This window comes from Haliotis asinina, chromosome 5 (assembly GCF_037392515.1).
Source record: "Haliotis asinina isolate JCU_RB_2024 chromosome 5, JCU_Hal_asi_v2, whole genome shotgun sequence".
In the NCBI taxonomy this organism is placed as follows: Eukaryota; Metazoa; Mollusca; class Gastropoda; order Lepetellida; family Haliotidae; genus Haliotis; species Haliotis asinina.
This window is the reverse complement of record NC_090284.1, coordinates 77,124,874-77,150,243: the sequence shown is the minus strand read 5'-3', so window position 1 is coordinate 77,150,243 and position 25,370 is coordinate 77,124,874. Positions and strand designations below refer to the sequence as shown.

General features: G+C 42.6%; 1 protein-coding gene across 1 annotated transcript in view; it reads right to left on the bottom strand.

Moving 5' to 3' along the window:
- Nucleotides 1–25,068, bottom strand: part of LOC137285336 (uncharacterized) — a 135,010-nt gene extending 109,942 nt beyond the window's left edge. The window contains exons 1-11 of the mRNA XM_067817701.1: nucleotides 24,943–25,068; nucleotides 6,294–6,348; nucleotides 5,990–6,071; nucleotides 5,260–5,363; nucleotides 4,703–4,852; nucleotides 3,441–3,536; nucleotides 3,115–3,239; nucleotides 1,253–1,457; nucleotides 931–1,082; nucleotides 498–702; nucleotides 172–353 (exon numbers count right to left, since the gene is read on the bottom strand). Coding sequence (XP_067673802.1) covers nucleotides 172–353; nucleotides 498–702; nucleotides 931–1,082; nucleotides 1,253–1,457; nucleotides 3,115–3,239; nucleotides 3,441–3,536; nucleotides 4,703–4,852; nucleotides 5,260–5,363; nucleotides 5,990–6,071; nucleotides 6,294–6,348; nucleotides 24,943–24,993 — 1,407 coding nt within the window. The 5' untranslated portion in view covers nucleotides 24,994–25,068. The remainder of the gene's footprint in view (nucleotides 1–171; nucleotides 354–497; nucleotides 703–930; nucleotides 1,083–1,252; nucleotides 1,458–3,114; nucleotides 3,240–3,440; nucleotides 3,537–4,702; nucleotides 4,853–5,259; nucleotides 5,364–5,989; nucleotides 6,072–6,293; nucleotides 6,349–24,942) is intronic.
- Nucleotides 25,069–25,370: the final 302 nt, after the last annotated feature.

The window sequence follows — 25,370 nt, the reverse complement described above, 5'->3', positions numbered from 1 at the left end:
TTACAGTTTGCTGTTCAGTAAATGTTCTAGCATTATCTGAATTATTGTATTACGGTGTTAATATTCCAGCTAATCCCTCTATAACCTTACGGTCAGTAATACAGAGATGATCATTAAACCAGACTACGCCTTTGGATTTGTTGGCAAGAAAAGATGTTTGCAATGGTCTACCTCGATTAGATCTTTGCCAACCGTCTCCAGAACCAGGTAAAGGAATTTGGCCATGAGGTTTCTGTTCGCATCACTCGGTGCCTGAATCTTCCAGGAACAGGTCACAGAGGTCGGGTATATCTTCTTGTTGAATCCAGGAGAGACCACTGTGCCACTAGCTGCTTGTATCTCAACGTTGCATCCTACGGATGAAGGGTTCAGAGAATCCTTTTACTTCTTGATTAGACCATAAATGGATATTGCTTACTGTGTCTACAGTATCCCACCCTATCTCATATCCCATCTCTGTGTCTATTATGCTAATTATTACATTAACCTCAGCTTACCATTCTTAACCCTGAGTTTGATGCCACGTCCTCCGGCAGATGTGTCTTCCCCTTTCAGGATAATCCGAATTTTACTGGTGGTGGAGAGATAGATGGCGGGTGACGCGAGATCCGCCCGTGCGGAGGCCATCAGCAGTGAGTCGTCATAACTTTCCCCATTGTAGACCACCAGCTTCCAGTCAGGGCCAAGGTCAACGTCCTCCACCTCAACAAAGTATATAGAGAGTGTACAAAGGGACAAAATATCAATCTATTCCTCGATTTCCTTTAATGAACAATATTTTTTTTCCAAACTGAAACACTAAGTCAACAGAGAGGTCACTGTATATGTCATGCACAACATATACCCACATTTAATGCGACTTATGTTAAAGACAGACTGTATCCCACATGAAAATTGTTTCTCTTTGTGTTATGTGTGACATCAACTTACCATGAATGTGACAATTGTGTTGTCTGAGCTGGAGACCAACCACTCAAGTCGGAAGCCGCTGGGTGGGGTACTAGGGAAAAATGGCGACGTCAGGTCTGTCCAGGAAGACCCAGCTGTCACAAGGCGGACGTCCGTCGAGAGGGCGTTGTTAGCTGTGAACAGAATCCGCAAAATCCACAAAATGTCCATAGAATTATCATCTTTCTTCTTTACATCAACTTCCATACTGACCATCAAAGAACACAAAACACAAAACAACAGTACAAATATACATATAAAAGAAAGTAAGAGCAAGCTATCCCAACACAATCTACAAACTTACATGACGACCAGGTGAGGTCAAAGCCAAATGTTGTAACGGAGGAGTCCGTCGTAAGGCGCAACAGCATCATGTTGTTGGTGCTGTAGATGACCTTGTTGCTAAGGGTGCCTGTCAGTGTCTCCAACACCCGAGTGTCCAGCATCGTCTGGCCCCCAACCCTCACTTCCAGTAAATCCACTTTATCTTCCAGGCGCACGGAGCTGAACTGAAGGATGCAAACAAAGGTAAAGTGAAGAAAGGAACCCCGTCCCACTTTGACGGTGTCCCAAACTTCCCATGTCCTTTCAAGGCATGAGCTATGTTTGCCTCCAGCGCAAATACCATCATGTACAGACGCCCGCCGGATCAGTCAAGCGTAGATGCTATTGTCAGATTATCTATGTTTCATCACGAATGATACAAGATTCAGGGCTCCGGGTAATTATTTTGACTCAGGAGTATTTCCTTTTTAATAACTGACAATTTCTATTTCCTGTTTCTCCAGTTACAATGAAAGGCAGTTGAACCAAGGGACTCTATGCTCCGATGAATCTTTGTCTGACAACAGGAAAACAGGATTTTTTTCTAACAAAGCACAAAACAACAATACAAGACACGACAACACATTCACTTACCATTGAAACACAGTTTCAAATAACTACAATAGGTTTGTAAGGTTCATTAAGCCTATATTTTTCTTCTTTAGGAAAACAAGAAGAAAAATTTAGGAAGTCGTTTAAAATTTTCAAAATAATAATATAGCATGGACTTTGTACAAAACGTATCTGTTCATCAAATGTTATATTACATTCACACGAATCAGATGCTTCTTTAATGATCCTACATAAATCCTGCACCGGAAACAAACGTTCATCAAGGTTTTCAGTATTTCAAGACATGTTCCTTAGAAGAGTACAACCTTTCAGAAAAAGACTTTGCTTCAAGGACTTTATCGCTTGCACTCCCAAGAGTAGACTCATGTTCCAGGTCGAACTGCGACATGTCCTCATTCACCAAGTTCCTAGTGTCTAGGTTGCAAAAATAGACTAACCTTCCCTTCCCCTTCTCCACTTAGCTCTTGGCCGAACAATAATGCATTCCATTGAAGCTTTGCAAGTCTCCTCTAATTTCCTCCAATACTTTGATAAGTTGGCTTCTAAACATTTTATGTCATCTCATAACTCTTGGGGTTTCTAAGAAGGATTTGAACCATCTTTTTTCACATATAGTAAGAAACGATTGTCCATGTCATCCCTAAAAGAATCATATATGTTATGCCTGTTATTGAAGAGTACTCAGATCCCCATTCACTTCTAAGAAAAGGTTCCTGGGCAGCTTGTTGACGGGCATTTCATTCTTGAAATCAAAACTGAGGTATAAACTACCAAATGGAAATGAATGGAGGACTATTTCGCAGGTTGCATTGTTTTATTACTTTTCTTTGCTAATTGAAACAGTTTTCCTTTAAAATAACTCGACGAGTTTCTTTTGGCTAGTCATTAGTACTCAAGACGACAGGAAATTAAAGACAATACATTTTGAGCTATTGTCTATTAAATGTTTTCCTATGCTGGGTTAGGGCCATCACGCAATGTGCAGTAGCCCTAAAGCCGCATTATTACTGCACGGTTAAAAAACACAACAACCTTCGCTTCAATACAGACAACCAACACTATTCGAGGTCATAAGATCGGATGTGTGAGACTGAAACGATATTGTAGCAGGTTTCTTCACGTATGCTGACTCATATTCTGAGAAAGTTATGCGTTTATTCCTCTCACTGATTTAATGCGTATATCTGAATTACCCATGCGTAATTTACTCTGATACGCATTCTACCGGGAGTGTTAGGCCTCTTTTTACGGTTATCTCCCTTTCCCTACCGTCACTCCAAGCTGTGTCCCAGGAGGTGACATGATAGTCCACATGCAGTCGGCGTTGTTGGTGTAGCCGCTGAAGTAGTTGATTTTGCCAGTGGCACCGGTCATTGTAAATGTGCAGCTAGAACCTAAACATATCAGGTAAAATTTTAATTCGCCGCAAGCTGTAACCTGAACCTTGCGCGTAATGCATACTGGACATACTGTTTCAAAATATACACATACTAAAATAATACATGTTACAGGCCGTCGTGTTACTGACAGTGTGACAAATTCTAACATAGGTCACGAGATGTTTGGCGCGCACCCCTGCCATTTGTGACACTTACTGCAGTCCATTTCGTCCCTGTTGTTGCCACAGTCGTTGATGCCGTCACACTTCCATTTGTTGTTCAGGCATTTTCCACGCCCACAGTCGAACGAACCTGTTATTTTTAAAATACTATTGTACTAAGGATTAAATAGTTCTCAATGTTTAGTTACTTTTCCAAACATTGATTTGAGCACTGCATCAATGGATATACATGTATGTGTAAATGCGGCACACAAGATATGCGTATTAACTTATGTACTTCCAGTAACATCAGAGATCCCATGTTAAAGGCAGTTATATGCTTGACAGACATCTACGTATAAAATACTTTAGGAACTGATGTGTATGATCCGCTATCAGCATAAATAGAGAACCTTTCCAAATATATATGTTGTTCTTCCGTAACATATGAATATGTTCAAAACGACCTGAGAAGACCTAGGTTTGGAACTGATCTTCAGCTTCCCATGTTTGCAGTAATAGTCACCTAACGAGATCAGGTGGACAGGACCGCTGGCTTGATCGATGCTCAGCTTCCCATGTTTGCAGTAATAGTCACCTAACGAATTCAGGTGGACAGGACCGCTGGCTTGATCGATGCTCAGCTTCCCATGTTTGCAGTTATAGTCACCTAACGAATTCAGGTGGACAGGACCGCTGGCTTGATCGATGCTCAGCTTCCCATGTTTGCAGTAATAGTCACCTAACGAGATCAGGTGGACAGGACCGCTGGCTTGATCGATGCTCAGCTTCCCATGTTTGCAGTAATAGTCACCTAACGAGATCAGGTGGACAGGACCGCTGGCTTGATCGATGCTCAGCTTCCCATGTTTGCAGTAATAGTCACCTAACGAGATCAGGTGGACAGGACCGCTGGCTTGATCGATGCTCAGCTTCCCATGTTTGCAGTAATAGTCACCTAACGAGATCGGGTGGACAGGACCGCTGGCTTGATCGATGCTCAGCTTCCCATGTTTGCAGTAATAGTCACCTAACGAGATCGGGTGGACAGGACCGCTGGCTTGATCGATGCTCAGCTTCCCGTGCTTGCAGTAATAGTCACCTAACGAGATCAAGTGGACAGGACCGCTGGCTTGATCGATGCTCAGTTTCCCATGTTTGTAGTAATAGTTACCTAACGAGATCAGGTGGACAGGACCGCTGGCTTGATCGATGTACATAATGATAATCACTGTGTCTGGTTCAGACCTAATTATTTACAGACAGTCTATATATAGCTTAAAGACTGCTAAGTACGGGGTTAAAGCACATACAAACCTTGCAAACAGGATGGAGATTTGCAAAAGAAAGGGAGACGACTCTGGCATGGCACAACCTTCCATCGCCCGTTCTTCTGCACCGCAGCACAATCTCCTTCCTTCACACTGGCCGGGGGCTCGTTGACGTCCCAGTAGCCCTTGCAGGAATCTGAGGTCAAGAGAATCAGATGACACCGACACGAATCACAGCAGCAGAATTGCATGAAGATAAAATTCGAAATATCCTTGATGGGAATCTTGGATTAACATGAGCAGGTACACTAAACGATCTAGTTTGGAATTTGGATTCAGAGAAATCCCAATAGTAGGTTTGTTGAACGATCTGTGGACATTTTTGTACTTGCATCTGTGACACCCGGATCATAATTGACCTAATGCTGATTACAACTGACATCATCTGTACCATGTCTCATGTACCATGTACCATGTGAGATGGTGATCCTATGTAAAATAGTTTGGACTTTGTGTGGACTTTGACTTGGTTGTATGATCTATGAAAATGGATTGAAGTATCTTCATACTGCTCAATTATGTTATGGAAGACTTGTTACGCACCGTTAATTTTGTCTCCAACCCAAAACATTTTCCATGAACCCGCCATGTCAGCTAGGGCCTTGTTCTCGACTTCGTCTCGTATCTCCAAAGGCATCCCTTGTTCTCTGTTACAGAAAGTAGATGCTAGGCCATGATATACGTAATCTACCTTCGTCTTGTAGGCTGACTAGATACCCAGCAACACATGTTCGTCGTATGAGGCAACCAAAGGAGTGATCATTCTAGTAATCATACCAAGTCGAGACTGGACTATATCTGACCACAACCGTGTAGACGCAATGCTGGTTATAGTGGGGCTCTAGAGGGAAAATATTCCTGCAGAAGTCTCCAAGGACATTAAGTTACAGTACAGTAAGTGTTGGGCGACGAATGTTGAATTCACGGTATGGGGAAAGGGACAGATCTGACTTGCAGCCTCGATTATTTAAACACGTTAAAACATTAACAGTACATCAGAAAAACATCCCGGTACTGCCACACCTCGGCCCGGGGGCGTATTGTTGTCTCCCTTTGTTCATCCCTGCACGTGACCCACTCCATTACCCAAACGTTGTGGACACGGTGATACGGCGTGCAACGTACATACATGCAGTCACCCCCTCACGGAACTTGAGTTAGCATTGCCTAAATTAAAAGCAGTTCAAACACTAAACACATATTATTAACTTTGCTATATTGTCACGTGTGCATGAAGATCATTTTTCCAACTGTAAGTTTCCCCTGTGAGTACCTCATACAGAGTTCTTCTGCTGCCTCCCATTCCATCGCCTTTGACACTTTGAGATAACAACTGGTTCCATAAAACGTCCATCCTGTAATGAAGAAAAGGGTTAATATTGTTTTACGCTTAGCACAGGGATCCATGTGCAGCTTTCAAATGCATTTACAGCAATATCTATGACTAGAGGATACAAGAAACAAGTTAGATTCAATGGATAAATCAAGTGTTTTCATGCTGCAATATTTGCTTGTATGAGGCCATAACAACAAGGACACATGGCAATTACCAACTGCTAATTATAACTAAAACTCACCCTTGGGACACACGAGCGTCAAGTTCCCTATTTTCTCGGTCGTCTGGCAGTGACTCTGAAATGTATCAAATCAAATGTATTTAACTGACTGTATCAGTTCAGAATAAACACAGTGAACAGGGATGCCATGGAACACGATGTACACTTATGTTATAATAGTGGAGCAGGATATACACTTATCTTATAACTGTGGAACACGATGTACACTTAAGTTATAATTGTGGAGCAGGATGTACACAAATGTTGTAACTGTGGAGCAGGATGTACACTTATGTTATAACTGTGGAGCAGGATGGACACTTATGTTATAACTGTGGAGCAGGATGGACACTTCTGTTATAACTGTGGAGCAGGATGTACACAAATGTTATAAGTGTGGAACAGGATGTACACTTATGTTATAACTGTGGAGCAGGATGAACACTTGTGTCATAATTGTGGAGCAGGATGTGCACTTATGTTATAACTGTGGAGCAGGATGTACACATGTTATAACTGTGGAGCAGGATGTGCACTTATGTTATAACTGTGGAGCAGGATGTACACTTATGTTATAAGTATGGAACAGGATGTACACTTATGTTATGACTGTGGAACAGGATGTACACTTATGTTATAACTATGTCGCAGGATGTACACTTATGTTATGACTGTGGAACAGGATGTACACTTATGTTATGACTGTGGAACAGGATGTACACTTGTGTTATAACTATGTCGCAGGATGTACACTTATGTTATAAGTATGGAACAGGATGTACACTTATGTTATGACTGTGGAACAGGATGTACACTTGTGTTATAACTATGTCGCAGGATGTACACTTATGTTATAAGTATGAAACAGGATGTACACTTATGTTACAACTGTGGAGCAGGATGTACACAGATGGTATAATTAGTACACTGCAACAAGATGAACAGAGCGCGCATCACTGTGTACCATAATGTACAACGTACAGTGTGTAACAGTGTAGCAAGATGTACAGACAGCCTAAGTAAACGTAGTCTCAGTGTATTTCGTTACACTCCACCAATGAGTCTAACAAAACCTAGTAGAAGGTCACGTCAGGTAACCTTTGAGCGACCAATGACCGTCCAATCAAACGAGAGACAGCTAAATAGATTTAACCAATCAAACAACGACTACTATTTAGGGATCGGGGGGACTTTCAAAATATTCAGGTCACTGACACAGATCTCTCTACAAACAAAAATCCGCATATAACACAGTTATTTGACCTGTAGTATATACGATTTGGGGGTTGTTTTGAGATGGTTACCATTAGCTGATATTTCCGCAAGATAACATCCTTGAATATTGCCAAAACACTATTTTCAGCCACTGTTTACTCACCGTTGTCATGGTTGTACGTACGCCATGTGCATCACCCGGAAGCGATCGTACGCTAAATAGCATTCGGAATCGTTCGGGTGCGCACCTTTTCCAGATAAGAAGTTCAAAAGGTATGTGCGAATGTGCAATTTCGAGATTTGGTAAGCTGTGTTCTGACTGGTCAGTGTCAAAGGTTACCTGACGCGACCTCCTAATGAGTTTTGTGGAGTGTAACGAAAAGTACTGAGGATAAGTTTACTTAGAGCGGATGTACAGAGATGGTACCATTGTGTACCACAATGTACACAGATGGCATAACAGGGTAACAGAATGTACACACATGGAATAAGATTGTAAGTTGATGTACAGATATGGTATAACTGTGTAGCAGGATGTACCCAGATGCTATAACAGTGCACCTGGATGTACACAGATTGTGTAACAGTGTAACTGGATGTACACAGATGGTATAACAGTGTGAATAGGATGTACACAGATGGTATAGCAGTGTAACATGATACAACTTATGTCATATTTGGGATTGGGACGTAAGTTGTCCGACTTACATTTTTGTATTGGACCACTTTCTAAATGGCATTGTGTAATCAGTGTAACATAATGTACACAAATGGTGTAACAGTGTAACAAGATGTAGACAAATGGTGTAACAGTGTAATACGATGTACACAGATGGTGTAACAGTATAATAAAATGTGCACAGATGGTGTAACAGTGTAATAAAATGTGCACAGATGGTGTAACAGTGTAATACGATGTACACACAATGGTGTAACAGTGTAATGAATTGTGCACAAATGGTGTAACAGTGTCCAATGATGTACATAGATGGTGTAACAGTGTAATACGATGTACACAAATGGTGTAACAGTGTAATACGATGTACACAAATGGTGTAACAGTGTAATGAAATGTGCACAAATGGTGTAACAGTGTGACACAATGGGCACAGATGGTGCAACAGTGTAATAAAATGTGCACAGATGGTGTAACAGTGTAACAAAATGTGCACAGATGGTGTAACAGTGTAATACGATGTACACAAATGGTGTAACAGTGTAATACGATGTACACAAATGGTGTAACAGTGTAATGAAATGTGCACAGGTGGTTTAACAGTGTAAAATGATGTACACAGATGGTGTAACAGTGTAATACGATGTACACAAATGGTGTAACAGTGTAACAAGATGTAGACAAATGGTGTAACAGTGTAAAACGATGTACACAAATGGTGTAACAGTGTAATACGATGTACACAGATGGTGTAACAGTATAATAAAATGTGCACAGATGGTGTAACAGTGTAATAAAATGTGCACAGATGGTGTAACAGTTAAATACGATGTACACAAATGGTGTAACAGTGTAATGAAATGTGCACAAATGGTGTAACAGTGTAACAAAATGTGCACAGATGGTGTAACAGTGTAATACGATGTACACAAATGGTGTAACAGTGTAATACGATGTACACAAATGGTGTAACAGTGTAATGAAATGTGCACAGATGGTTTAACAGTGTAAAATGATGTACACAGATGGTGTAACAGTGTAATACGGTGTACACAAATGGTGTAACAGTGTAAAACGATGTACACAAATGGTGTAACAGTGTAACATGAAATACACAAATGGTGTAACAGTGTAATGAAATGTGCACAGATGGTGTAACAGTGTAAAATGATGTACACAGATGGTGCAACAGTGTAATACGATGTACACAAATGGTGTAACAGTGTAATGAAATGTGCACAAATGGTGTAACAGTGTGACACAATGGGCACAGATGGTGCAACAGTGTAATAAAATGTGCACAGATGGTGTAACAGTGTAACAAAATGTGCACAGATGGTGTAACAGTGTAATACGATGTACACAAATGGTGTAACAGTGTAATACGATGTACACAAATGGTGTAACAGTGTAATGAAATGTGCACAGGTGGTTTAACAGTGTAAAATGATGTACACAGATGGTGTAACAGTGTAATACGATGTACACAAATGGTGTAACAGTGTAACAAGATGTAGACAAATGGTGTAACAGTGTAAAACGATGTACACAGATGGTGTAACAGTGTAATACGATGTACACAGATGGTGTAACAGTATAATAAAATGTGCACAGATGGTGTAACAGTGTAATAAAATGTGCACAGATGGTGTAACAGTTAAATACGATGTACACAAATGGTGTAACAGTGTAATGAAATGTGCACAAATGGTGTAACAGTGTAACAAAATGTGCACAGATGGTGTAACAGTGTAATACGATGTACACAAATGGTGTAACAGTGTAATACGATGTACACAAATGGTGTAACAGTGTAATGAAATGTGCACAGATGGTTTAACAGTGTAAAATGATGTACACAGATGGTGTAGCAGTGTAATACGATGTACACAAATGGTGTAACAGTGTAAAACGATGTACACAAATGGTGTAACAGTGTAACATGAAATACACAAATGGTGTAACAGTGTAATGAAATGTGCACAGATGGTGTAACAGTGTAAAATGATGTACACAGATGGTGCAACAGTGTAATACGATGTACACAAATGGTGTAACAGTGTAACAAGATGTAGACAAATGGTGTAACAGTGTAAAACGATGTACACAGATGGTGTAACAGTGTAATACGATGTACACAGATGGTGTAACAGTATAATAAAATGTGCACAGATGGTGTAACAGTGTAATACAATGTGCACAGATGGTGTAACAGTGTAATACGATGTACACAGATGGTGTAACAGTGTAATGAAATGTGCACAGATGGTTTAACAGTGTAAAATGATGTACACAGATGGTGTAACAGTGTAATACGGTGTACACAAATGGTGTAACAGTGTAAAACGATGTACACAAATGGTGTAACAGTGTAACATGAAATACACAAATGGTGTAACAGTGTAATGAAATGTGCACAGATGATGTAACAGTGTAATACAATGTGCACAGATGGTGTAACAGTGTAATACGATGTACACAAATGGTGTAACAGTGTAATACGATGTACACAAATGGTGTAACAGTGTCAAATGATGTACATAGACGGTGTAACAGTGTAATACGATGTACACAAATGGTGTAGCAGTGTAATACGATGTACACAAATGGTGTAACAGTGTAATACGATGTACACAAATGGTGTAACAGTGTAATGAAATGTGCACAGATGGTGTAACAGTGTAATACGATGTACACAAATGGTGTAACAGTGTAATACGATGTACACAAATGGTGTAACAGTGTAATGAAATGTTCACAAAAGGTTTAACAGTATAATAAAATGTGCACAGATGGTGTAACAATGTAATACAATGTGCACAAATGGTGTAACAGTGTAATACGATGTACAGAAATGGTGTAACAGTGTAATACAATGTGCACAAATGGTGTAACAGTGTAAAATGATGTACACAGATGGTGTAACAGTGTAATACGATGTACACAGATGGTGTAACAGTGTAATGCGATGTACACAAATGGTGTAACAGTGTAATAAAATGTGCACAGATGGTGTAACAGTGTAAAATGATGTACACAGATGGTGTAACAGTGTAATACGATGTACACAAATGGTGTAACAGTGTAATACGATGTACACAAATGGTGTAACAGTGTAACATGAAATACACAAATGGTGTAACAGTGTAATGAAATGTGCATGCATGGTATGATTTCGGAATAACTTGTTCCTGAGATTTGAGTTCCGAATAATTCATGACACTATTGCGAGTGAAGTAATTTCTTTAAGATCCAGTTATCTATGTGCAGATCCATCTGAAAATATTGAGTTTTACAGTTGCGAAAATCCCGCAAGCAAAGCCTGGGTGCAATAATACCTTCCATAGAGGTGGGTGAGTAGGGTGATCTTGTAAAATAGTCCACATTCACTCACTCACTCCAGCTTCCAACTATATGATACACGAAACATATAATGTGGAACAAATCTTAAAATTGATATCACAAGTATATGTTTAATCAAGAACGTTTCGACTTTCCTGTCATAAATGACCTAGCAAAGTATTTGTCGTTGAAGAACTATACAAACTATCAGAGGAGTGACGCCACCAATATTTCGACGGATTAACTACTGCTAAAGTGATATAGACACATGTGCTCTTCTCGTATATATTCAACCATTGATCCATGATTCATTTCATGATGAAAATAGACAGGAAACGTGATGTCTTCTGAAAACAACGTCACTCCCCAGACACCCATTGTTAGTCACCGACTGTCGTCTCCAACTTAGCGAAGTTCAAGCAGAATGCTTGTCAGCAAGCTATAATCCATTCAAGTAATGATTGGGCGTGTGTGGGTTTCTGTGTGTTAATAGTACATAGAGTATTTCTCTGTTCAAATGAGCAAAAACTACTTATCGTCTATGAGAGGGAATCATAAAAGCTCTCCTGAATATGTTCCCATGACGTCATCTTGTTTGACATCAAACAGAGACAATTGCCTATAATGTTTCTTTATACAAGGATTATCTCGCCCGTGAAACTGAACTCACGTGTGATCATACACAGTATAAAGCTGAGAGTGATGTCAGTATGGGACTGGCAGTGATGTCAGTATGGGACTGGCAGTGATGTCAGTATGGGACTGGCAGTGATGCCAGTATAGAGCTGACAGTGATGTCAGTATGGGACTGGCAGTGATGCCAGTATAGAGCTGACAGTGATGTCAGTATGGGACTGGCAGTGATGTCAGTATGGGACTGGCAGTGATGCCAGTATAGAGCTGACAGTGATGTCAGTATGGGACTGGCAGTGATGTCAGTATGGGGCTGACAGTAATGTCAGTACGGGACTGGCAGTGATGCCAGTATAGAGCTGAGAGTGATGTCAGTACGGGACTGGCAGTGATGCCAGTATAGAGCTGACAGTGATGTCAGTATGGGACTGGCAGTGGTGTCAGTATGGGACTGGCAGTGATGCCAGTATAGAGCTGACAGTGATGTCAGTATGGGGCTGACAGTAATGTCAGTATGGGACTGGCAGTGATGCCAGTATAGAGCTGACAGTGATGTCAGTATGGGACTGGCAGTGGTGTCAGTATGGGACTGGCAGTGATGCCAGTATAGAGCTGACAGTGATGTCAGTATGGGACTGGCAGTGGTGTCAGTATGGGACTGGCAGTGATGCCAGTATAGAGCTGGCAGTGATGTCAGTATGGGGCTGACAGTAATGTCAGTACGGGACTGGCAGTGATGCCAGTATAGAGCTGAGAGTGATGTCAGTACGGGACTGGCAGTGATGCCAGTATAGAGCTGACAGTGATGTCAGTATGGGACTGGCAGTGGTGTCAGTATGGGACTGGCAGTGATGCCAGTATAGAGCTGACAGTGATGTCAGTATGGGGCTGACAGTAATGTCAGTATGGGACTGGCAGTGATGCCAGTATAGAGCTGACAGTGATGTCAGTATGGGGCTGACAGTAATGTCAATATGGGGCTGACAGTGATGTCAGTATACGGCTGACAGTGGTGTCAGTATGGGACTGGCAGTGATGCCAGTATAGAGCTGAGAGTGATGTCAGTATACGGCTGACAGTGATGTCAATATGGGGCTGACAGTGATGTCAGTATAGAGCTGACAGTGGTGTCAGTATACGGCTGACAGTAATGTCAGTATACGGCTGACAGTGGTGTCAGTATGGGACTGGCAGTGATGCCAGTATAGAGCTGAGAGTGATGTCAGTATGGGGCTGACAGTAATGTCAATATGGGGCTGACAGTGATGTCAGTATACGGCTGACAGTGGTGTCAGTATGGGACTGGCAGTGATGCCAGTATAGAGCTGAGAGTGATGTCAGTATGGGACTGGCAGTGATGTCAGTATAGAGCTGACAGTGATGTCAGTATGGGGCTGACAGTGATGTCAATATGGGGCTGACAGTGATGTCAGTATACGGCTGACAGTGGTGTCAGTATGGGACTGGCAGTGATGCCAGTATAGAGCTGAGAGTGATGTCAGTATGGGACTGGCAGTGATGCCAGTATAGAGCTGACAGTGATGTCAGTATGGGGCTGACAGTAATGTCAGTATACGGCTGACAGTGATGTCAGTATGGGGCTGACAGTGGTGTCAGTATGGGGCTGACAGTAATGTCAGTATGGGACTGGCAGTGATGCCAGTATAGAGCTGAGAGTGATGTCAGTATACGGCTGACAGTAATGTCAGTATACGGCTGACAGTGGTGTCAGTATGGGACTGGCAGTGATGCCAGTATAGAGCTGAGAGTGATGTCAGTATGGGACTGGCAGTGATGCCAGTATAGAGCTGACAGTGATGTCAGTATGGGGCTGACAGTGATGTCAATATGGGGCTGACAGTGATGTCAGTATACGGCTGACAGTGGTGTCAGTATGGGACTGGCAGTGATGCCAGTATAGAGCTGAGAGTGATGTCAGTATGGGACTGGCAGTGATGCCAGTATAGAGCTGACAGTGATGTCAGTATGGGGCTGACAGTAATGTCAGTATGGGACTGGCAGTGATGCCAGTATAGAGCTGAGAGTGATGTCAGTATGGGGCTGACAGTGATGTCAGTATGGGACTGGCAGTGATGCCAGTATAGAGCTGAGAGTGATGTCAGTATGGGACTGGCAGTGATGCCAGTATAGAGCTGACAGTGATGTCAGTATGGGGCTGACAGTAATGTCAGTATGGGACTGGCAGTGATGCCAGTATAGAGCTGACAGTGATGTCAGTATGGGACTGGCAGTGATGCCAGTATAGAGCTGACAGTGATGTCAGTATGGGGCTGACAGTAATGTCAGTATGGGACTGGCAGTGATGCCAGTATAGAGCTGAGAGTGATGTCAGTATGGGGCTGACAGTGATGTCAGTATGGGACTGGCAGTGATGCCAGTATAGAGCTGACAGTGATGTCAGTATGGGGCTGACAGTAATGTCAGTATGGGACTGGCAGTGATGCCAGTATAGAGCTGAGAGTGATGTTAGTATACGGCTGACAGTAATGTCAGTATGGGACTGGCAGTGATGCCAGTATAGAGCTGAGAGTGATGTCAGTATGGGACTGGCAGTGATGCCAGTATAGAGCTGACAGTGATGTCAGTATGGGGCTGACAGTAATGTCAGTATGGGACTGGCAGTGATGCCAGTATAGAGCTGACAGTGATGTCAGTATGGGGCTGACAGTAATGTCAGTATGGGACTGGCAGTGATGCCAGTATAGAGCTGACAGTGATGTCAGTATGGGACTGGCAGTGATGCCAGTATAGAGCTGACAGTGATGTCAGTATGGGGCTGACAGTAATGTCAGTATGGGACTGGCAGTGATGCCAGTATAGAGCTGAGAGTGATGTCAGTATGGGGCTGACAGTAATGTCAGTATGGGACTGGCAGTGATGCCAGTATAGAGCTGACAGTGATGTCAGTATGGGACTGGCAGTGATGCCAGTATAGAGCTGACAGTGATGTCAGTATGGGGCTGACAGTGATGTCAATATGGGGCTGACAGTGATGTCAGTATACGGCTGACAGTGGTGTCAGTATGGGACTGGCAGTGATGCCAGTATAGAGCTGAGAGTGATGTCAGTATGGGACTGGCAGTGATGCCAGTATAGAGCTGACAGTGATGTCAGTATGGGGCTGACAGTAATGTCAGTATACGGCTGACAGTGATGTCAGTATGGGGCTGACAGTGGTGTCAGTATGGGGCTGACAGTAATGTCAGTATGGGACTGGCAGTGATGCCAGTATAGAGCTGAGAGTGATGTCAGTATACGGCTGACAGTAATGTCAGTATACGGCTGACAGTGGTGTCAGTATGGGACTGGCAGTGATGCCAGTATAGAGCTGAGAGTGATGTCAGTATGGGACTGGCAGTGATGCCAGTATAGAGCTGACAGTGATGTCAGTATGGGGCTGACAGTGATGTCAATATGGGGCTGAGAGTGATGTCAGTATACGGCTGACAGTGGTGTCAGTATGGGACTGGCAGTGATGCCAGTATAGAGCTGAGAGTGATGTCAGTATGGGACTGGCAGTGATGCCAGTATAGAGCTGACAGTGATGTCAGTATGGGGCTGACAGTAATGTCAGTATGGGACTGGCAGTGATGCCAGTATAGAGCTGAGAGTGATGTCAGTATGGGGCTGACAGTGATGTCAGTATGGGACTGGCAGTGATGCCAGTATAGAGCTGAGAGTGATGTCAGTATGGGACTGGCAGTGATGCCAGTATAGAGCTGACAGTGATGTCAGTATGGGGCTGACAGTAATGTCAGTATGGGACTGGCAGTGATGCCAGTATAGAGCTGAGAGTGATGTCAGTATGGGACTGGCAGTGATGCCAGTATAGAGCTGACAGTGATGTCAGTATGGGGCTGACAGTAATGTCAGTATGGGACTGGCAGTGATGCCAGTATAGAGCTGAGAGTGATGTCAGTATGGGGCTGACAGTGATGTCAGTATGGGACTGGCAGTGATGCCAGTATAGAGCTGACAGTGATGTCAGTATGGGGCTGACAGTAATGTCAGTATGGGACTGGCAGTGATGCCAGTATAGAGCTGAGAGTGATGTCAGTATACGGCTGACAGTAATGTCAGTATGGGACTGGCAGTGATGCCAGTATAGAGCTGAGAGTGATGTCAGTATGGGACTGGCAGTGATGCCAGTATAGAGCTGACAGTGATGTCAGTATGGGGCTGACAGTAATGTCAGTATGGGACTGGCAGTCATGCCAGTATAGAGCTGACAGTGATGTCAGTATGGGACTGGCAGTGATGCCAGTATAGAGCTGACAGTGATGTCAGTATGGGGCTGACAGTAATGTCAGTATGGGACTGGCAGTGATGCCAGTATAGAGCTGAGAGTGATGTCAGTATGGGGCTGACAGTAATGTCAGTATGGGACTGGCAGTGATGCCAGTATAGAGCTGACAGTGATGTCAGTATGGGGCTGACAGTGATGTCAATATGGGGCTGAGAGTGATGTCAGTATACGGCTGACAGTGGTGTCACTATGGGGCTGACATTGATGTTAGTATACGGCTGGCAGTGATGTCAGTATGGGGCTGACAGTGATGTCAGTATACGGCTGACAGTGATGTCAATATAGGACTGACAGTGATGTAAGTATGGGGCTGACAGTGATGTCGGTATAGATGTTGCCAAACCATGTTTTAATCATCATTAGTTTCATAGTTTTTAGGTTTCAAGTACTTGTATATAGTTATTGCGTACTTTACAGATGTCAGCTATAACTTTACAAATAAAATATAACAAACCTTCTCAATGAAATGCATGCTGCACTTTTACCCAGTTTAACAGTAGCCCCTCAGCAAAGGCTTCGTTTCTCTGGTCAGCTATTTTCTGTTAGTTTGAGTTGTGTCACACATAACTTGTTTACAGTCACATAGATCATTTCTAGAAGATCAGGTCATTTAGGATTCGAACCTACACCCTCAGAATCAGGCACCTAATCGCCAGCACACAAAGTCAGTCATATTATATATACCAGTACTTTCAGGATGAAGACAAGTGCATGTATATACAAACAAATCACAGAGGACAGATCAAATGCAGTTATAAAAACAATGATAAAAGGGATTACGTAAAGCCAGTTAACAGGTGTGTAGACAGCAGAGTCATATACAGATAATTAGACTTACAGGAAGCCTGAGATGTGCATGTGTATACAATCAATGAGGTAGATGAAATAGACGTTATATAAACAATAACGATGCGGAGATATAAACACAGCAGAGTGATATACAACTGAGTAAATGACATCGGGGGGGCTTTTGTGATGTTCCAGGTACTCGGGAGATATACACCTTGATCTCTATTAATCTCTAGGGTTAATCTCCTGATGTTGATGACTTCTAGTAGTTTTCGTTTGCACCAATCGTGAACGTTGGTAGCCAGGATGCTAGTATGTTGCCAGTCAATGGAATGGGTGGGGTTGTTTTTGATGTGCTCAGAAAGGGCAGATTTGTTGTCGGCCTTTCCAACTGATGTTTTGTGTTCTTTGAGAAGTATATCAAATGGGCGTGACGTTTCTCCAACGTAGCTACTGCCACAATTGCAGTTTAGTTGGTATATGCATCCTCAGGGGTTTTGTACAGTCTGGTTGCCAATGTAATAATGTAATATATGTACTAAAAGGTAGCTGAACATCCTTCCTGGTACGTTTGAATCTGTCAGTTTGCTAACAAAGGATGATGAGTCGATGATGAAGGACTTCCCTTCTTTGCCCAAGGGAGCAAGGAATTTACTGAGAAATTGTCGATAACTACTGCTGCCTTGCCTTTGTCTGCTTCGGTACTGGTTATGGTTTTGTATTCACGGAGTTCTTTGATGGATTTTCGTTCTTGGGAAGAGACGCTGCTGCGTTGTCTAGTGGGTTTTCTAATAATATCAGCTGTCTGATGTCTCAGGTATTCAATATTGCCATTTTAGCTAATTGTCAAAGGCCACTCTCAATGCTAGTGATGAATTCATCTGATGGGGTGATTTTGCAGGTTGGGATGAATTGTAGGCCCTTCGACAGAAGGGAGGTCTGGGCTGGTGACAGGGTTTTGGAGCTAAGGTTGACGACTGTCTTTTGGTTCCACGCTTGATGATGGTAGTGCTACAATGGGATCCGGAGGTGTTGACTACCGCTTGTTGCTGGAGATTGCTGAAGTTTCTTTTTCTATTTTGACGCTGCTTAATCTTGTCGTATATGCATGTACTTGTCCTAGTTAAGTCCTAATTAGGAGATACTATGTACTAATTAGGAGATACTAAGTCCTAATTAGGAGATAAAAAATCAGGCTGTGGCAATAGGACGTTCCCGTGTGTTTGTAATCTATGTATGTGTGAATAGTTTTAATGTTGATGTTTATATATTTGCAATGGGTTTTTTTCTGATTACCCTAAATGACATATGTATGTAAAAATACTTTTCATGCTACTGTTTATATTTAAGGATTTATTTATGGCAGTGCATTGTCCGGGATAGCTGTATTCTGTGAATATATATAAAAAAGTGTCATACATGTATATCTAAGTCATGTTATGTATTTTTGCACAAATACTTAGTTATGTACGTATATTTTCAGAGTTGCTTCAAACATTGCTTTTGATGGAAATATAGGTCCGTCATCTGTGACCACAAGCAGCGTTGGGTTGTGTGCGGTGGATCCACCCACCAACATTCACACCACTATCCGCTACTACATATACATTGGGCTGACAGTGATGTCGGTAGGGGGTCTCGGCAGCTGTAGTTCAGCCATGCGTGTAATGCGGGACTGTTATGACTTTGAAATAAGCATGAAATAAGGTATATGAGCAAGTGATTGACTGTCCTCTTTATATGGTGTGTTGAGGACAGAGGCACAGTGACAGAGGCCGGAGAAGGTTGCGACTCAGATGACCACTGGACCATCACAGGGCTGAACCAGAAACACTAAAATGTGAGAATCTGTGGATGCCAACTACCGCATTGTGAGAGTCAAGGCGTTTGGGGTATAGTCTTACTCCCTCATCATGGGATTGAAAAACGATGAAGCAGATAAATATAACATAACAACGGAGGGCGCTAATTGGCGCTGACTGGTAAAAAATAAGTACCAATCTAAGAAGTTTACATCCATACAGTCTGACACATGTGTATCACTTCCATGTGTCGTTCAAACACAAATAGTAACTTTGAGTAGGAAAACTGACAGGTGTTATATCGGAAGTGTCTGACGTGGGAGAGATTCGTTGGGTATTTGTTGGTAGTGGTTGAGGTAAATACACCTGGTTGATTATATAACTTATCGAAACCTGCACGTCTATAACAAACACTTGGATAGCTTACCTGACACGCAAGACACACATGACACATCCAACGTACCTGACGTACATAACACACCCGACACGCTCAACACACATAACCTATTATAACACACCCAACATACCTCACACACCCAACACACCTGACACATCCAACTTACTTGACTCACACAACACGCATGACACACTCAATACACCTGACACACACAATACGGCTAACACACTCAACATGCCTGACACACTCAACACACCTGGCACACCGAACTTACCTGAAATACATAACACACCTGACACACCGAGCCTACCTGACACATCCAACCCACCTGAGCAGACATACCGTCTCTGAAATTTTCAAATCCTCCCACATACCCTACATATCTGACATACCTGTAATACCTGAAACATACTTGACACACAGGACTGATCCTTGGTTGGAAAATCTTAAGCTGTTCTCGAGTCTTTAGTTTCCATTCTTTTAGTTGTGTTAGAAGTATGTCGAGATTGAAACTTTCCACCTGAGCCCAACCCAAGACCACCATCTTCCTTGTCCATTCGACAAGACCTGCCCTACACATTCCGACATTCTGATTTGAAACTCACGTAAATAGTTTTAAATAGTTTGTAACTGAATAAGTTGCTGTGTGTTTGCGATCGTCAGCTACCCATCCAAACCCACTCACTCGTCCATCCATCGGTTCAATCAATCACTCACTCACCCCGATGTCCCGATATGTACAGACTCACGCATGAATGACAACAGTGACGCCAGTCGCTTTACAGGACCGGCCCGAGTCACTTCTTGAAAATATTAGAGCGAGTCGCTATACAATATCACAGGCAATTATTCACACAGCACTTACACCGCTGAGATGATAGCATGTGTGGCATGCTTGAATACACAGGATACATAAAGTGTATTGTATACAAGCTTTGATTTTTTCAAGTGATATATCATTTCATGTCTAATACCTACTACAAGCTAGTCGAAGCAGTATATATGTTAGTCCCGTAACAAAACAGCGCTTGCTGCAAATATTTGTTCGTCTGGTCCTGTAATAGAGCAGAACTTGTCCCTAAATATATGATCGAACTAGTCCTATAACAGAACAATGCTTGTCAGCAAATATATGCTCGATTTGCCCTGTTACAGGCAAACAGCTGTTCCTAAATTTATACTCAAACTAACCCTGTAACAGGCAAACAGTTGTTCCTAAATTTATACTCAAACTAACCCTGTAACAGGCAAACAGTTGTTCCTAAATTTATACTCAAACTAACCCTGTAACAGGCAAACAGCTGTTCCTAAATTTATACTCAAACTAACCCTGTAACAGGCAAACAGCTGTTCCTAAATTTATACTCAAACTAACCCTGTCACAGGTAAACGCCTATCTCATATTTGTGAGTTGGTTTCTTTTGGCAGGCGATGAAAGGAACGAGGTGTCATGTTATCAGCAAATACATTTCTCAATATTTTTTACACTGCCACAGTGGGTCAGTATGCAGAGGAATAAACTTAAATCGGGGAATGTCTCAGGCTTGGGAAGCGAACATCAACCTCTTACGAGTTACAATACACTCTTTCCATTTGAAAACATTCATGGAATAAAAGGAAACTAGCTTTCATGTGAATGAATGTGTATTACAAATTGAAACCTGAACATTTCATGGGTATTCTTGATCCCATGAAATGTTTGCTGCTGAATTCGTCATAGTTGATGAATGTACCCCGAAGTCCTACATTAATATTATACATGTAAATGTTTGGTCTGGGGGTTTACTGCAGATGAATTTCAGAACTTAGTCATTGATAGTTATCGATATATATTGTAATAGGTACTCATTCAGCACTTCTTAAGGCTTTGGTATAAGGGACAATCAGAAATGATGCTCAGAGTCAGTCATCTCAGAGCGTGCTTCCTGAAGCAGAACAACCAGAGGTGTGCTAGATTCCCTTCTCCTCAAATCATTCAAGGGAGGAATGAGATTACGGTCACGTGACCGAGAGATCAGTGAAGCAACTATCCCACGATGGGAGAGGGGTCAGAGAAACTGAGGTCTTCGTTCGTGCATGACATTCAAACCCATGAATCACGTTCTAATCATATACCAAAGAGACGACATACATTTTCTCGAACGTATTATCCAGACCAGTTTTTTGCCGCCCTGTTTCACACAGGCACCTATAATCAGGAGGTGATTAAGGGTAAGACGCCTTTAGCTGTGTCCAAGAATATCACGACTGGTGACACCAAAAATAGTCTTTGGTCACTGAAGTCGGGACTTGGGTGTGACAAGCGAATAAAAAAGTATGATACTGTATGGGTGACAACTCCTTCATTTCTGTGATGCGACGTTTCGGTATAGATTCCTATATTTTTCACTAGAATAATGCTGAGTACGATGTAAAGCTAAACTCACTCACTCATAAATCATCCCAATAATTCATGTCGTTAAACCAGAACGCCGTTCTAATGTTTTATACATACATGAAACGCAATACCCTCGAGTTGGTGTCTTCCGCTCCACACCGTAACAATGGATTCAAGGCATTTTCCTTGATTACATGGAACATGATACACCATTCTGCTGCCTGGTGTCAAGCGGGTCTAGCCTTGCTCCAAGGCTGCAGCACTGTACGCCGAGTCCTTGGATGCATAGTACGTATTTTTGTCCAAGAGACTAGTGTATATATAGGCGGACAGACGCTAGTCTCATACTTATATGTTTTTAGAAATAATCATTTACACTATTATTTCACCTGATAGTGTAAGGCTGGCTGGGCGGACAGACATGTTGGATGGGACGGGTCAGATGTCACGTTAGTATTCAACTTTCCGGTCTGTCAACATCCACATGGAACAGGGTAGTAGTGTCAGGTACACCCCTGACCTCGCTCACGTGAGGGGTGTGGCCCCACCGGTACAGGGGTTAGTGGTGGGTTGGGTCGGTGATATGGGAGGAAAGGCATGGAAGGTGAATCTACATTCACAGGAACAGTTTTCCAAACAAAAGCCGTATAGTCAGTCCTGTTTGTGTGAGAATGTGCCAGACATCACACGTTGGTCACTAACAACATGTTAGTTTACCCACGATCCATGTGTAACAGCAATATAGCAATGTGTGTAACGCTTGTAGTTTCACACGATACAGACGTCTGCTACAAGTTGATAGTGTTCAGATAAAATCTGGGAATGATAATGTTCAGGGCAAAACTATCCATGATCTTTTCAAACACCCAGGCCTGCCTTTCGTGATTGTACGCTTCGGTGGGTCTCTTAACAGGGAACCTGTTCCAACAATCGGCGGACCTTGTGTTCAACCAGGAAGTCTCTGAGGTAGGATTCATGACAAATCACAAACCGCTTTGTTCAGTGGTTTTCATACAGATTTCAAACAGCAATCGTTGTTTTGAAAGAAAATGCATGACATGTATAGTAACTCAGGGGATGCATGCATAACCTGGGTTGAGTTTCCATCTGTGTTCGCACGAACCTCCAAAAATCTGGTCTGGTAAACTCCTCGCTCATCCTGAACATAGAGTAGTATGTGGAGTAGAGCTGGATCGTCAAGGCGTCCTACTCAATGGTCACAATGTTGTGTACAGTGTCAAAAACGGTTTAAAATATGCTTTACTCACTTAACTTGCATTAGACATTTCCAATCCATCTACAGGGACATGCCTTTGTTTTGGACACAGCGTCTTCACTTCGTTATATGATCATCCGATAATTTTCCGCGTTCCACGACGCTCGGAAACATGTGATTCACATTGTTTCGCTGCATAGCAATGAGAGCACAATGTCCCATGTGGCACTCTACCTGTTAGGATTATCTGTTGTGTTGAGACAAGTGAATGATGACAGGTAAACGATGGACTCTAAGATCAACTGACAACAATGGTCTATTGTCCTGCTCACAATGGCCTCATCCACGGTATTCACGCCCCTATTGCTCCTGTCTTCTCCTCGTAGTACGGTCTTTCATATCGCTTTTGGGGGAATATTTAGAATTGAATTTAACATCACTATAAACCTGACATTATCATAGCTAGGAGTTGGTCATTTGATTACCTCTACATACAAATTAATGTGTAAATCTCACACGTCACTTCTCAGGTCATCTTGTTCCTCATATATCCCTCTCCTCTAATCACATTTCTCGACGGACGCTCTCACGTGTAATTTTGCGGGGATTAGAACCTCGTATCTGTGTCATTCTAGTTTCAAAACGAGTGTCAGAGTTCTTGTATTTCCCGAGTGACAACGGGTGTGATGCACGAATTCTATCACTAGTGTCATAACATCAGTGTGACACACATGCGATAGCGATAACCTCTGCCCAGATCACGCTAAAAGACCCAAATCGTCCTCAACTCAATACCATAGCTGTCGATGACGTCAATACGTCCCTGCAATACCGTCGGCTCCAGTGAGACGTTATTCCGTCACCATCCCGTCACTTACGTCACCACGCCATTACGGAGTGATTTATGATATTAGCCATATACTGGCCACTGTGATTAGAATAAACATTTTACACCAGAGTACACTGTAGAGTAGTTGAACATTGTACACAACAACGCCATAGTCTAGTAAAGCACATTACTCAGAGGTGTAGAAACAAACAGGCATAAAACAAATACAGAACAATATATGAAACATAACACGATGACTAACGGAACGAAACTGTTAAAGTCCCCGAGCCACCATCCAATCGCCTGTAGTGAACAGCAGCTACTTCATAAATAATTTACAAGCGAAGCTAGATCACATTACCCGATATCCGACAAATCAAGGGTAAGTGCAGAATGGACAAGGGAGACGGACGAAGAGGTGGTCCACACCACAAACTCATGGTTGCTTCACATATTTGTACTGTGAAGTTGATGATCCTCGGAACATGCGAGTGGAAGAACTTGACAAAAGGAGGTTCCGCATGGCTGCCCTAAAATTATTTGGCCTCAATCCCTAATCCGGCTCGTGTACTCGGAACTCCACATGAAGACTTCGCAGACGCTTTGGATCCTACCTCTGTATTAAGGCTTAGCACATTCAGCAGATCGTATATCCACCTATAACGCCTAGTAAAAGTCTTGCAATACTATCGTGTAAGAGACAAACAGTTTGGGACTGACATCTTCGATGGGACAATAAGTTGTTCTTCAGACTACATTGGCACACTGGAGGCAGGTAACTTAGATATTGAGTGTTAATCCAGAACTATGTTCTGTTTCAGTACGTTTCCAGTATAGCAGTGTTGAGTCAACGTTTATGAAGCAAATATCGTGACAATATCTACCCTCCGTTCAGCCACCCTGAGTCCTACAACATTCGCTTGGTAGTCATATCATACCATCAGCATGACACGGCCATTACTGATCTACACGATCTGTGTGTGATATCCCAGCTGCCATGATTAAGCAATGACAAAGAATTCGCAAAACAAAACCACGGATGATAAGATCATTAATAGATGACTTACCATGGCGAAAGCCGAAATCACCACCGTCAGTAGAAGTACATGCCCGTCCATGGTGAGACAGGGACTACAACGGTAGGCGAGAGGTAGAGTCCAACCGTCGAGTTACCTGAGCGGCAACGGGAGACTGGTTTAAGTCACGCCCGTGTCAGGAACGCCGGGTACAGGGTGATCTCCCACCCGTGACTGACGTCTTGCACAGTCTCGAGGGGAGCGGTCACATCTCCGGTTGGGTTACTGCAGTATTTCTCCGTCTCTGCGGGCAGGACTTTATTGTTTATGGCGATGTTCCTTGTGCAGAGTTTCTTCTTCTTGTCTTCGACCTTTCCTGCGGTGATGGTCGTTCTCGGTCAATATAGATACATAAAGCCCAAGTCATCTAACTCAGGAGAGCTTACACAAGGAAAGTAAACCACTAAACTATACCTTTT